Source organism: Schistocerca americana, chromosome 1 (genome assembly GCF_021461395.2).
Source record: "Schistocerca americana isolate TAMUIC-IGC-003095 chromosome 1, iqSchAmer2.1, whole genome shotgun sequence".
Classification (NCBI taxonomy): domain Eukaryota; kingdom Metazoa; phylum Arthropoda; class Insecta; order Orthoptera; family Acrididae; genus Schistocerca; species Schistocerca americana.
The window spans coordinates 1161592695-1161608041 of record NC_060119.1 but is presented as its reverse complement, the minus strand read 5'-3'; the positions used below and the strand labels follow the sequence as shown (position 1 = coordinate 1161608041).

General features: G+C 44.7%; 1 protein-coding gene and 1 pseudogene across 1 annotated transcript in view; one reads left to right on the top strand and one right to left on the bottom strand.

Annotated features, from left to right (window-relative positions):
• Nucleotides 1-15347, bottom strand: part of LOC124597760 (mucin-19-like) — a 503731-nt gene that overhangs the window by 33227 nt on the left and 455157 nt on the right. Inside the window, exons 5-6 of the mRNA XM_047135958.1 lie at nucleotides 8760-9108; nucleotides 889-1039 (exon numbers count right to left, since the gene is read on the bottom strand). Coding sequence (XP_046991914.1) covers nucleotides 889-1039; nucleotides 8760-9108 — 500 coding nt within the window. The remainder of the gene's footprint in view (nucleotides 1-888; nucleotides 1040-8759; nucleotides 9109-15347) is intronic.
• Nucleotides 13620-13737, top strand: LOC124557636 (annotated as a pseudogene).

The following is a 15347-nucleotide window of genomic DNA, read 5'->3' as shown; positions in this document are numbered from 1 at the left end:
CGAGTCCTCCCTCGGGCATGGGTGTGTGTGTTTGTCCTTAGGATAATTTAGGTTAAGTAGTGTGTAAGCTTAGGGCCTGATGACCTTAGCAGTTAAGTCTCATAAGATTTCACACACATTTGAACATATTTTTTACTTCGCCGAGTGTTTGGCTCTGTTACACTTGAAATATAATTTGTGGAGTATCCATTGCTCGTCAGAACACTTTCTAGGTGTTGTATTTCGCGTTTGAGGTGCTGCGGCTCACATATTCGTCCTGCTCGCGTTACGAGCGTATTAATCATGCCTCTTTTCTGGCTCGGGTGGTGGTTTGATAGTTTGTGCAGGTATCGGTCGGTGTGTGTCGATTTTCGATATCCTTGTGACCAGCACATCTAGAAATTGCAGTTTTTTGTCCTTTTCTACTTCCATGGTAAATGTCATGTTGGCACGGAGGCTGTTCAAATGTCTTAGGAAGTCACGGAGCTGTTCTTCACCATGGCTGCACACAACGAAAATATCTTCGACGTACCTGTACCATAAGTTAGGTTTACAAGTCTTCAAGTCCAGTGCCTGTGCTTCGAAATGTTTCACGAAGAAGTTGGCCAAGACATGCATGAAAGAGCTTTGTGATGTCTTACGGGAAAATGGAACCGATGTCTCACCACGAACTATTTCACGAGGAATGGTAATTTCTACGAATAGCTGGAAGGAGTCCACTTTCCTGGTACTGTTTGTGTCACTCTTTAATTGTGACCTTGAAGCAGCCGTGTACAACGCTTACAGCTGATAAAATTTATAACTGGGACGTTCTTTTATGGACACCCTGAATAGTAGCTGCTGCGGATGATGGTCTTCTGCTACAAACTTCGGAGGCCAGTGTGACGCAGGAGCCGGGCGAAGGCTTACCTGGGCTGGTGGCTGGTGCTGGTGCTGGAGCCCAGGGAGGCGCGGCCGCTCTCCGAGCTGGCGGACCAGTTGCCCGACGAGGAGTGCAGCGGCGGCGCCTGGTCGCGCTTCTCTCGCAGCTTCACCGCCACGCTCAGCGGGCCCGAGGACGCTGCAACACCACGCCACACCGTGCGTCAGCCGCCGCAGCAGAGGGGCGCGAGCGAGCAGTGGTAGCTGGGGCGTGTAAAGTCCACGGGAAAATTGATTTGCACACAGGAAGACTAACCAGCGTCCGAGAATGATGCGCAGGTGGTCATCTCCCCGTAAGTGCAGAAAGAAGAGTTGTTCCGGATGGAAAAAGTTCGTCCTCCGTCGTTGAGACAATTGTAATATCTGCCAGTTATACACGGGATGGGACTCGAGGTAAGGATAGCATACGAGGTTTGTCCGGAAAATACGTATAAAAGTTGAATAATAACTTTATTTTACAATTATTCAGGTATTACAATATGGTCTCCTTCAAAGTACTCGCCCTGAGACGCGATACACTTCTGCCAACGCCGTTTCCACTGTTGATAACATTGCTGAAAGTCTTCAGTTGCGATGTTGTTCAGTTGCCGTGTCGTTTCGGCCTTGATGGCTTCCACATCTCCCAAGTGCCGCCCCCGAAGCATCATTTTGCATTTCGGGAACACGAAGAAGTCACACGGGGCTAAATCGGGTGAATGAGGCGGGTGGTCTGTCACGGTGATTGAGCTTCGGGCCAAAAACTCGCGCACAGCGAGCGACGTGTGAGCGAGCGCGTTGTCGTGATGAAGGATCCACTTACCTCCTTTCACCAACTCCGGTCGAACTCGGGCCACACGAGCTCTGAGACGTGTCAGAACTTCAACGTAAAAATTTCCGTTCACTCTCTGGCCGGTAGGGACAAATTCCTTGTGAACAATGCCCCTAGAATCAAAGAAAACAATCAACATTGTCTTCACATTGGACCTTGATTTTCGCGACTTTTTTGTTCTCGGTTCTCCTGCTAGTTTCCATTCCTTGCTTTGAGATTTGAGCTCCACATCGAATTCGTAAAACCAGGACTCGTCTCCAGTGATGACTCGGTTCAGAAAGTCCCCTCGTTCCTCTACTTCCAACCAATCCTCACAGCACTCAACCCTCTTTGCTTTCTGTTCTGGCGTCAAGAGCTTCGGTACGATTTTCGCACACAATTTCTTCATTTCAAGTTTTTGTGTCAGGATTTCGTGAACGATTGTTTTGGGGATTGACAGCTCGTCAGCAATCATTCTGACTGTCAATCTACGGTCTTTAAGAACACAACCCCGAATTCGTTCAACATTTGCATCGGAACTCGATGTCGACGGGCGTCCTGGGCGAGGGTCATCGTTCGCTTCTTCTCGGCCATCCCGGAACCTTTTTAACCACTTGTTCACGGTTGGTTCCTTCAGAGAATTGTCTCCGTAAACCTGTTTCAAACACTCAAAAATCTCACGGCCATTCTTGCCTAGCTTTGCAAGAAACTTGATGTTGACGCGCTGTTCCTCAATCACAGAGAGCTCCATGCCGACGGCAGGTGAAAAAGGGTAACTGTCAACAAGCTGCCGCACACTCTCACCTTCACGCAGAGTGCTCTGACTCGAACTGAGTGTTGATGGGATTGATTACAGCAGTAGTCCCACCTGGCGATGGCTGCAACTTGTAACATAAAGACATTATTCAACTGTTATACGTATTTTCCGGACAAACCTCGTACTTGAATAAAGTCCACGGGAAAATTTATTTGCACACATGAAGACTATAACTAACATCCGAGAATGATGCGCAGGTGGGTATCTCCCCATAAGTGCAGAAAGACGAGTTGTTCCGGATGGAAAAAGTTCGTCCTCCGTCGTTGAGACAAATGTAATATCTGGCAGTTATACACGAGGTGTGACTCGAGATAAGGATAGCATACTTGACTGATTGACTAGTTTAAATCAGTCCTATACTCAGGAGATGAGCGTCGGGGGCAGACGTGCGGATCTCGCATTGCTGTCCTGGACAAGGCCCCAGTGGAGGCGGTTTGCCACTGTCTTCCTCCGACCTGTTATGGCGTGTTTATCTGTGTCGTGTCGTTGACTGAAGATTGCCTGTACAGTTGAGTGTTGTGCCCGCGTTCTTTTACATCTGCATCTACATACATACTCCGCAATCCACCATACGGTGCGTTGCGGAGGGTACCTCGCACCACAACTAGCATCTTCTCTCCCTGTTCCACTCCCAAACTGAACGAGGGAAAAATGACTGCCTTTATGCCTCTGTACGAGCCCTAATCTCGTATCTTATCTTTGTGGTCTTTCCGCGAAATATAAGTTGGCGGCAGTAAAACTGTACTGCAGTCAGCCTCAAATGCTGGTTCTCTAAATTTCCTCAGTAGCGATTCACGAAAAGAACGCCTACTTTCCTCTAGAGACTCCCACCCGAGTTCCTGAAGCATTTCCGTAACACTCGCGTGATGACCAAACCTACCAGTAACAAATCTAGCAGCCCGCCTCTGAATTGCTTCTATGTCCTCCCTCAATCCGGCCTGATAGGGATCCCAAACGCTCGAGGAGTACTCGAGAATAGGTCGTATTAGTGTTTCATAAGCGGTCTCCTTTACAGATGAACCACACCTTCCCAAAATTCTACCAATGAACCGAAGACAACTATCCGGCTTCCCCACAACTGCCATTACATGCTTGTCCCACCTCATGTCGCTCTGCAATGTTACACCCAAATATTTAATCGACGTGACTGTGTCAAGCGCTACACTACTACTGGATCATTCAAACATTGCGGGATTCTTTTTCCTATTCATCTGCATTAATTTACATTTATCTATATTTAGACTTAGCTGCCATTCTTTACACCAATCACAAATCCTGTCCAAGTCATCTTGTATCCCCCTACAGTCACTCAACGACGACACCTTCCCGCACACCACAGCATCATCAGCAAACAGCCGTACATTGCTATCCACCCTATCCAAAAGATCATTTCTGTAGATAGAAAACGGCATTTCCCTGGGGCACTCCAGACGACACCCTCACCTCCGATGAACACTCACCATTGAGGACAACGTACTGGGTTCTATTACTTAAGAAGTCTTCGAGCCACTCACATATTTGGGAATCAATCCCATATGCTCGTACCTTAGTTAGGAGTCTGCAGTGGGGCACCGAGTCAAACGCTTTCCGGAACTCAAGGAATATGGCATCCGTCTGATGCCCTTCATCCATGGTTCGCAAGGTATCATGTGAAAAAAGGGCGAGTTGCGTTTGGCAGGAGCGATGCTTTCCCATCACCCCTTCTTAGGGGTGAAGGGAAGGGATAGGATGAAACGTCGTGCCAGAACATACACTACGTCTCTCGAATAGCATCAAGGGGACGCCGAATACTCATCCGGCATCAACATCAACCCTGTCGCATGCCTTCACACCATGAGACATTTCAATAAAGTTTGGAAGGTAGGAGACGAGATACTGGCAGAAGTAAAGCTGTGAGTACCGGGCGTGAGTCGTGCTTCGGTAGCTCAGATGGTAGAGCACTTGCCCGCGAAAGGCAAAGGTCCCGAGTTCGAGTCTCGGTCGGGCACACAGTTTTAATCTGCCAGGAAGTTTCATTTCAAATATGTTTGGAGCCAAGGAGATTGTCGCCGATTCTGGTGATCAGGAAGTGTATGTCATCGCCTCTCCTTACCTTGACGGCTGAACACTATAGATGAAAATTTCTTCGTCAGGATTCGAACACATTATCCCTGAGTTGACCGACACTGCACGGGCGTGCATTAGCAATCCCGGTTATGGAGACAGACAGTTGATTGACTAGAAATGCTTTAATGCAAGGCACTGGTAAGGTCACCGTCACCATCAATCACTTACACCCACGGCTGCATTAAGACGTCCTCTAGACATCTGCACGTATTATAGTCGTCAGCGATCGATATCCATACTGCTTCTCAAAATTTCCCTGTGTCATCTGAAAAGTAAATCTTTCTTCAAACCGAAGATTGGTTTGCACGTCGCAGTGTTTTTACTCAGCCGGCCGCGGTGGCCGTGCGGTTCTGGCGCTGCAGTCCGGAACCGCGCGCCTGCTACGGTCGCAGGTTCGAATCCTGCCTCGGGCATAGGTGTATGTGATGTCCTTAGGTTAGTTAGGTTTAAGTAGTTCTAAGTTCTAGGGGACTTATGACCTAAGATGTTGAGTCCCATAGTGCTCAGAGCCATTTGAACCATTTTTTTTTTGTTTTTACTCATACGGTCCTATTGCAAGTGGCATATCCTTATATTTTCTTGGTCCCTGGAACTGATTTACTCCATCAGTTGCAGGGGGGACCTGCAATCTAACGTGCACCCCGAACTACGCCATAAACTCGCATTTTTCCCATTAAAAATAATGTTCAGAAATTAAAAACGTGATAGGTCACAGAACATATCTTTGGATCGATTGTGGATCGAACCCTAACCCTTTGAATTTGAAGTCTGGCGCTTATCAGCTGAGCTATCCAGCCACATACATTAGCCACTTTCATTTCGCTCTTTTCTTATCTCTTTGAGTCCAGTAAAGCACTCCCTTCGCCCACTGACCATCTATTTCCTCGGGTACAAGTTCTCGATCACTTTTCATTACAGTCGTAGTTACGCCTACAATTTAGTCTGCTACCTGATCCATTAGTCATTTTCCGTCTCCCCCCACTAATTCTCAGTAAGCATCACTCCACTTATCACTCAGCTACTCAGGTATTCAATGGTTTTCTCGTTAAAAGCCCTAGTCTCCCTGTCATACCTCAAAACTTTTAATACGCAATGACTGAACTTCAGACTCACTGGTAGCCTCAATTTGAAAATACTACTTAGTTTCACTAAAAGCACTGCAGACCATTTTTACCCTTCTGATTGTTTCCTGTCTCGTCCGCCCATTCATCGCCGGCTGTTCTAAATGAAAATTTATTAAAAACAACCAATGGTTTTATTACTCGAGTGTCAGTTAAAACTGTTTTCTTTTCAATACGTTGGTGCAGCTCAATGGGTGTCATACAACAATTCCAAAGGTGCCGAGTTCACTCGCGAATCAGTCCTACGATTTTTTTGTGACAGGCATCTGTCTATCGCTCCTTCCACTTCTTGCAGATATTTGTAAATGTCAAGTTACATCATGTTTCGGAATCCACGTTAAACTATTTTAAGTCCCCCTATAAATGGCTGGTTAAATTAGTTGAAAGGTCCGAGGAAGGCAACGGCATACCAACTCCAATAGAACAATGCCTAGTAGAGCAGTATGACATTCAAAACAACCTTTGGACTGAAAGAAATCTTACCTTTTGTTGACATTATGTATTACGTTTGTACCATTATAAATGATTTTCAGGACTACTTTCAAACTTAACTCTGTTAGCTTCTTCTATTTGTCGTTGAAATTTGTCTACACTTGAGCTACATGTCACAAACGATTATTGTTCAGGAATTTTCCAGTAACTATTAAGAGTGTTCCAGTTTAGGGATCTGAACTCCTTCGCTAGGGCTGCTGATAATTTTTGGTGATGTGAAATCACCTTGCGTGAGACCTCTTCAATTGAATTTCCCGCCGTCCTGTAAAATCCAACGGCAGCCGTAAGTGAGGTAAAATAGTATACATCATGGAGAATCAGAGTTGTACAAGTCACAACCATCCACGAATGCGTTACTTTAGGTTTGTTAAGTAGCTCCTCCAAGGGATTATCGCAATGTCGGTATTGTTGCAGATTATTTCTGCTACTCATCCCTGTTTGGCCATCTTCTTGCACTGCTGACAATAAATGTAACCTCAGCTGTCCTTTATGTAATAACAGTCCATCTACAATAGAGTGTTTGAGATTCAAATTGTTACGCTGATGAGTTACACGCTACGCCGCTGATGAAGGAGACGGAAATAGTCAATGTGCGGCATATATAGTCCGATTAATTCCACGCTGCATGCTCCCGCCAGCATTAAATCAGTGGGAGCTGTAGTGGCATTGGAAGCTACAATTATGTTGCTACTTCCGCTGCACAAAGCATTGTCCCTGCCAGATGTCAGTGAACCATTGTTGGATATTCGTGTAACGTTTAGTCTGCGTGCTTTATGATGTCCGATTAAAGTAGTGAGAAGACGGTCATTGGGACGGCACTACGAGAAATTGGTCAATATTCAAGGATATAACAGGAACGCTTATTTGAAGCGAAAAACTTCATATGGACATATGCCTTATTCCGAATGGTTTCCGAGACAGAACGCATTAATGCACGGTTGTTTTTGGGCTAGTGGCGCGCACGTGTGTGTCGTACCCATCAAACCTCTTTATTCTAGCGCGACCTACCTCGTTGCTTTCAAACTCTTTGCTCTGGATGTCTTTCTGCTACAGGAATGGACCCAAAATTGAACCCTGTGGGACCACCTTAGTGGTTTCTCCCTAGCCACTAACATTTTCTACCTTTTCAACATTGTTTGAATTATTCAGCACAACTTTTTGATTTGTTAGGTATGATCCAAACCAGCTGCGTGTAAACCTATCAGTTCCACAAATAACAATGTACATTAAATGTGTTGCATCTCGGAAACCATTTCGAATAGTGCATATGCCCGTACGAAGTGTTTTGCTTGAAACAATTTTTCCTATCATATCCATGAATATTTACCATTCCTCCTGGGACATCCTGTGAACATCTACAACACAAGTGAATTTCAAAAATTTAACGTGATTTTTGTAGGGAACTGAGATTTTGAACTTCACGTGTTAACTACCGAGAACATTGCAATAAAGCGCCATCTTACGAAGTTTATACATATCAAACGCAAAGTGACACGCAACTTTGGAAAGGTCTGTTGCTGAATGAGGTATTTAGGTGGACAACAAAAAGAATTTGCCTGTAGTAGTCCATCTTTATACAGGATGGTTGAGGAACTTCGGCTGTTCAGTTTAAAATGTCACATCAAAAACATCTTCAACCGTCTATATTACAATTTTATATCATTTATGGAACCAGTTTCAGCGAATCACTACGCCATCTTCAGACCGCCTGAATAACGTGTGGGAAGAATCCAGCGCCATGTGCAACTGAAATACGGGCCAGCATTCAGCTACTGGTAACTGTAGACTTCTTTTTTTCAACTACGCGATCCCTTCATTCATCAATATCAGACTCTTAGTAACTGGTAGGCGTAGACTTGGTAGAAGTCTACTAGTGCCCTGTTTCGATTGCACATGCCGTTGGATTCTTCTTACAGGTCTGTGAGGGGGCCAGAAGACGGCGTACTGAAACGCTGAAACTGGTCGCATAAATAATATAAAATTGGAAATGTAGACGGCTTGATTTGACATTTCATTTGCAGAAGAATTTAATTCAGTGCGTTTAGTAGTTTTTGAGTTGGATGCTATTTCTCAGACGGAAAATTTCACCCGCTTCAAAAACCTTGATGCAACTTTGGCCCTAATTAAACGTAAGAGCAGATTTTCGGCTTGCTTAGAGACGCTATACAGATTTATACCATACTTGAATTTTAGATTTTTTACGTAGGTTTTGGGAGACAGAGACATTAAAGCTATTCCGTATCTATGCTATGAATGGAGCTCTGTGGAGGCAGCCTGCAGACGGGACTGGTTGGAGCACAAAACGTCAGATGTCAACTAATTTAAATCAGACTTCAGAGAGGCAGGTGTGTGTGACGTACACAATAGGAAGAATGAGTGTAACGCATGACTAATCAGCCTCACCTGCAGCCTCTGCCACTCGCATGGACTTCGGGGTGACACATGAACATCTAGCGTTGATTTTAAAGGTAGTACGCGTAGTTAATTAAAAATTTACCATATGTTTGGAGAGTGTAACTGTACAGTCTTGACATACCGGCGATAGGCAGATGGGAACCGACGCTTTCGTAGACGTTGACGGCGTGGTCGGTGTGGGGCTGCGATCCGGACGGTTGCGTCGGCATCGGCGGCGGTGCAGGAGCGGCGGGGGCGGCGTCTGGGGTCGGCGCGGGGGCGGCAGCGGGTGTCGGGGTGGGGGTGGAGTCTCGGCGCGTCAGCCGCAGCTTGGCCCTGCCCGCCCACTGCTTCAGGCTGCGCAGGTGCGACAGCTTCTTGCCGGTGCCGGAGCCCGAGTCGCCCTCGGGCGTCGACGACGCGGACGTGGACGGGCGCGGCGACAGCAGATCCGAGCTGGCGGCAGGGCGCAGCGCCGCCCCCGCCGGCGCCGAGGCCGCCTCCGCCGCCTCGCGCTCCGCCTCCCTGCAACAACAAAAACGCTCCGCGTGACACTCGCGATAATTTCAAAACCATATACACATCAAGTTTATGATGGACTTAAAGACAGAGTGTGCCTTGACGTTCTCGTACGTCGAAAAGCAAGCGGGCGTCTCAGCTGTAAGGTTACAGGGAACCCACGCTCACTGATCGGTTTCTGCACGCTACCACCAACCAGCAACCATCACAAACACGATCTGTTGCAAAGGACCTTTGTGCAACGAGCTGAAGCTGTTTCAGAGGCTGAAAACCTGCCGAAGGAACTGAGCTACTTGGGCAGAGTGTTTAAGGACAAACGACTACCCCATTCGCCAAATTTCGCAAGCCACTTTACCGAAGACACGTACGAGAAGGCCCCATGGCAGGACAAGAAGAAATTTTTTTTTTGCTTTTTTTTACCGTTCTGTGGCTCCTTAGGGGACCGCGCCTACTAATATTAACCGATTTCGACCAGATGTATGATTTATGTTATACGCAGAGCCTGACCAGAAATGAAAATGACAGAATTGGGTACTCCAGATGGTCAAGCGTTCAAGAAAGAAAAAAAAAAAAAAAAAAAAAAAAAAACACGTGTTGCTTGAGGTTTTCCCGACGAACTTGTAAATATGGTTGTCGGGTGAGACGTCGGATGTCGTCGTGAAAACTCCACAGTGTGTTGCGCCGACGAAATATTGTCGTATTTTCACAACAACCGACGTCTCGTCTGAGAACCACATTTACAAAAAATACAATTTCTGGCGGGGGTCGGGCGAGGTGTGAGCCATTTACGTTAGCTTAGCCTACAGAGGAAAGAGTGCCTACAGAGGAAAGAGTGCAGAACGGTAATACGATGGTCTTGGGTTTGAACCCCTACGCAGAAATTTTTGTTTCTTCACTATTTTTAGTTTTTACTTTACTTGCATTGAAAATAAATCGAAACAACGCCCGGTATATTGTATTTATTAAGACTTTCATAAAACGCAAAGGAAAATTTTGGACTGCAAATAAATTTCCAAGTTACGATCCCCTTCAATATATGTATATTTGTATAGTGCAACCGTGCTATGTCTATTTTTACCTTCAGGTGAAGAATTTTATTAAAAAAGCTTTGAAACTGCTCTGATCTTATCGAGAGGTGAAAACAAATAACATTAAGAGAAGACCATACCAAAACAAATTTCATAGTACATCACCAGATATCCGTGCCAAGATTTGGCGAAATGATGCGTTACGCGTGGTTTTCTGCTGAATTTTTCGATGAGAGATAACCTTTTTTGAATGTAAACTGTTTTGTTTCTCTATAGAAATTTTGAAAAACACAGTAACTGTAAAAATGTTGCGCCTATAAAGTGTAATCAAAAATTAAAATTGTTGCTTCTCTTGTTTTTCCGATGAATATCACCCCAGCAAGTTTAAATCGACAGCTGTAATATAACGAAAGCATCTAATTTTATACAAGAAATTCTCGTGTGCGTCTTACAATCCCTCCCTGGAAATCTATTTGCAATCTGAAGTTTTCCCTTGCATTTTCTTTTCTTTCGCTTTACGAAAATTTTAATAAACGCAATAATATGCAGTGTTTTTGCGATTTATTTGCAGCGCAAGTAAAGTATAATCTGAAAATAAAAAAGAAGGAAAACTTTGTGAGCAACGACTCGAACCGATGACCCTGTATTACCGCTCTGCAGTCATTCCGCTGCGCTAACCGCTGCCTGGAGGCCAAGCAAACGTAAGTGATTCATACCTCACCCCACCTGCACCAAGAACATTATTTTTTTGTCCAAGCGCTTGGACACCTGGACCTCCGACAACTGTCACTTTGATCCCCGGCCAAGCCCTGCAAGTGCCATAAATTTAGACGAAATCAGTGATGAAGATTAGGTGCGGTCACTTTGTCAGTGACAGGAAAGAGTAGCAGGCGAATAAAGAGGGATAAAAACGATTCAGAGTTTAGAACTCCAGGAAAAATTCGAGAACTCATGAGGCCTCGAAAGTGGGCTCGTGGGCTCCGCTGTGAGCCGCGGAGCGCTCCCTGCTCCAGGGAGCCGCGTCGCTCGCTGTGACCAGTCAAGTGGGCCGCCACGTGGCACGTGGCACGGCTGGCTGAAGCAGGCGGCAAGGCAAGGGTTTTGATGTGCCAGCTGCGTCTTACAAGATCGAAAACCTCACACTCTTAGCTGCTGAGACGTGGTGACGTGCTACACCAGGAAATACGATCTTCAGGAAATAAATAAGAAACAAATGTTTTACAAGAAATTGCATACTAAATTTATTGGGCCTCTGTAGTTTGAAATTTTCTTTTCATTGCAAGATCGGAAATATCAGGCGTCAAAGTGTTCGCAGCGTTAATGCGGAGGATGGCCTTCATTGTTGCATCCTGAAGAAGCGATCGTTCCTTACTTAATAACTGTTTTCATTGCTCAGAAAAGCTGCTCACATCAAAACGTAAATCCAAAAATGCACATGATCTGAGCGGCATTGTTGTGAAGTTTGGGAAATGTTTTTTCTGTAATGAACATTACCATCGTGACAAATACAACGTGATGTAGTACCTCTCTTTCAACAAAGTTGAATTTTGCAAATCAATAATCTCCAATTGAAGCGACGATGACAAGTCATCGGTGGAAACTGAAAAAGGAGTGCTGAACACCATAAGTTCCATTTCCAAACTAGTGAGGTCTCGGAATCGTGTTTCAAACGACGTGATGAGCTGCTTTAACTTTGCTTGGTAATCGCCGAAAGTAGTACCATCAGGTAGTTTTAAAGAAGCAAGAACATTAGATGTCCATTATTCATCTGTCTCTCAAATAAACGTAACTTTTCCATGAACACTTTGATCTGGTCGTGCATGTCAACGATTAGCTGCCCTCTGCCCTGCAATGACAGATTTAAATTATTCAGATGCATAGTTATGTCAGCTAGGAACGCCAGGTCTGATATCCATTTTATATCTTTCAGACAACGCATTTCTTCCCCTTTCATTTCGAGAAAATGGGTATTTCCTCACTAATGGCAAAGAAAACATCAAGAACTTTTCCCCGACTCAGTCAACGAACTGTACTGTGGTAAGATATATCCCCATACTCCGCTTCCACATCTTTCAGGAATCCTTTGACGACGCACAAAATTCACACAGTTCACGACATCTTTCATTACGCCACCTAGCTCTACTGTTTCAGCACGCAGTGCCTCTTGGTGCATTACAGAACACGAACTATGTTGCATGTTTTGATACCCTCCGTATTACGAATCCGTTTTTAAACATACGTCTACTGGTATGTCGTTCTTAAGCCTGGCTACCAGTTCTCTGCGTGCAACGCCTTCTACCTGACTGTATTTAATTCTGTATATTGTACCTCTTCGCAGAATTAAATACTTTATGACATACAAAACACTGCGGTCGACCATCCCTCTCAGTGAATAGAAAGGTATCCTCAAATAGAGGTACAGAGCTCCCGCGGCTAGTCATAGCTGTCATTGAGCACGGATTATTACGGCTGCATGCGGCCAGGGGGCAGTGAGTTCGCTTTCCCCCTCCACGCGGGCTCCGAGCTGCCGCAGTGAGCGCTCCGGAGGGCTCCTGCTCCATGGAGCTCGGTTGGAACAGCCTGATGTAGGGCTCTGAACGTAGACGACTCCTAAAGACCTATGAAAACGATTCAGTCTTTAGAACTCCAGGAAAGATTCGACAACTCATGAATCCTGTGAAAGATTATGTAGGGCTCAGAACGCCCAGGATATTACAAAATACAGTGTGGGCATGGATAGTTTTATGTCCAACAGATTGCGCGTACTAGTGAAGAGCGCCGTATAGAAAACGAGAATATGTTTTAATATTTAATACGTTTAAAGATTTGGAAGGGACTGAGTGGTGGTATCCTCGAGCACGACCAAAATTACGAGTGTGTGTGTGATTCTTAGAATATTCCGCAACCTGTCACATTAAGTAATCCGACTAAATCTGATGCAAAGAACAGAAGAGCAAAGGCAGAGGACGCTCTTATTAAGACAAATGAAGAGTAACTTGCAGGTTATGTTAGTAAACGGTTTACAGACGTCTCTGAAAATTCATGACTGCAGGAAGAGATGAGTGATACCATACTGTAATAAATGAATCATTATCCTTCTACAGTGAGTTATTATAACTGTTTGTTGCTTAAAAAATGCTGTATGTTTCTTAAGTTGTAAAGCTGCTGTCCAGTCTGAATCAGTCCCTAGAATCATTATAGCGCCTTAGGCTGGGCCTTGAACTCCCGAGTCATTAAAGAGTTTAATTGACAAACGGCATTTGCCGCTCGAGGACTGTTATGGTATACGGACGCTTTCCTTTTAATTTCGTTGGAGTCAACGAAAAATAATAAAATTTTTGTATCTCCATCCTTATGACTGAAGGTGAGGGAGACTTCGGCCGTTCACTTATGTAAGAAAATGAAACACCGACAGCAACAGCTGATGCATTTTACTGTTCTCTCTTGGTTGGAGAGGCAACGGCTTTGCCGCAGTTGATACACTGGTTCCCGTCAGATCACCGAAGTTAAGCACTGTCGGGCGTGGGCGGCACTTGGATGGGTGACCATCCGGGCCGCCATGCGCTGTTGCCATTTTTCGGGGCGCACTCAGCCTCGTGATTCAAATTGAGGACCTACTCGACAGAATAGTAGCGGCTCCGGTCACAGAAAACCGTCATAACGACCAGAAGAGCGGTGTGTTGACCATACGCCCTTCCTATCCGCATCCTCAGTGAGGAAGACACGGCGGTCGCATGGTCCCAATGGGCCACTTGTGGCCTGAAGACGGAGTGCTTGGTTGGAGAGACGACATTGCGGTTACAGCTAATCTGCGAAAAATAGTTATAGATATTGACTTCTGACACATCGTGCATACGGTTGGTGTTAACCCTCTCGGCATCAGCTAAGGCCTGAAGATGTTGCACTGAAGCACTGAAACTGGTAGTCATACAATAAATGACATCATAAGTACGGCTGTAGGTGTTTCATTTTCTCACATAAGAAAATAAAAGTTTTACTGCATAGCTGAATGTGGCCGTTCTGAATTTAAACGCTAGTAATAACAATAGTGCGGCTCCCCCTGTCGGAGGTTCGAGTCCTCCCTCGGGCATGGGTGTGTGTTTTGTCCTTAGCGTAAGCTAGTTTAATTAGTGTGTAAGCCTAGGGACGGGTGACCTCAGCAGTTTGGTTTCATAGTCCTAACCACAAATTTCCAATGACAATAACAATAACCTCGAGCAAGTATTTATTCTTAAGTTAACCGTTTTTAACTATTTGTAATGCATATCTTATGGTTGGTGCTGTTGAAACTGGCACCCTCCTGAAAGCTTATTGGAATTTTTTTTAATGACAATGAATATTTCAAGGATTAAATTATTTGTGGCCGTTTTTGCTCCGGGAAGTTCAATATTCAAAATTTTTTTATATTTACATTATTTCCTACTGCACCATGATTTAAGATTTCAGGGTGATTTGGCTTTGGCAAAAAAGGGGCAACATTACTGAGACTCTGTTTATATTTGAAGTGTAATCCTAAATTACACTCTGGTGCAGTGATTGATTGTAACTGCCTTTCTGTCCGAGCCTGTGGCGCCTGTTGTGTGGTCCTGTTACGTCGACTGGGTCCGCTGGTTGTTCCATTTTGTCGGACTTTCTTTTTTTTTTTGCAATTTTTTTACAATCGAAATTTAAGTAATTTTATTATTAGCGGTGTGTAAATTAATTCTTTAAAATAGATGTTTATTGAACTTGGTTATTTACTTGTGAATGGTGTTTGAAATATAATTCTGCTTCCTTTTTTTTTTTTTTTTTTTTTTTTTTTTTGCCTCGTTCTCTCATCCAACAGTTAATTGTGCTGATTGCACTTAGTATAAATACAAAAAAATTATAAAAATCTGATTGCTCTGAGTCCCCTTGTGAGTTCAGTTTGCAAAATTATAACAGGCTGAAGTCTTTCACTGCTGGCTTCGGACATTCTGTTGCTCACTGTAATTTAAGTACGATGTTCACAGAGACAACAACAGCTGGTCATATGAGTACGGGTTGTCAGCTGCAAGCATTGTCAGTAACTAACTGACAACTTGCGTTGCAGCCTGAGGCAACAGAAGCCGCGAGCTGTGACGGAACGTCACATAAATTGACATTTCGAGAAAAATTAAAAAGGTTTTTTTTGTGCGATAAAAAATATGGAAGACTACGTCCGT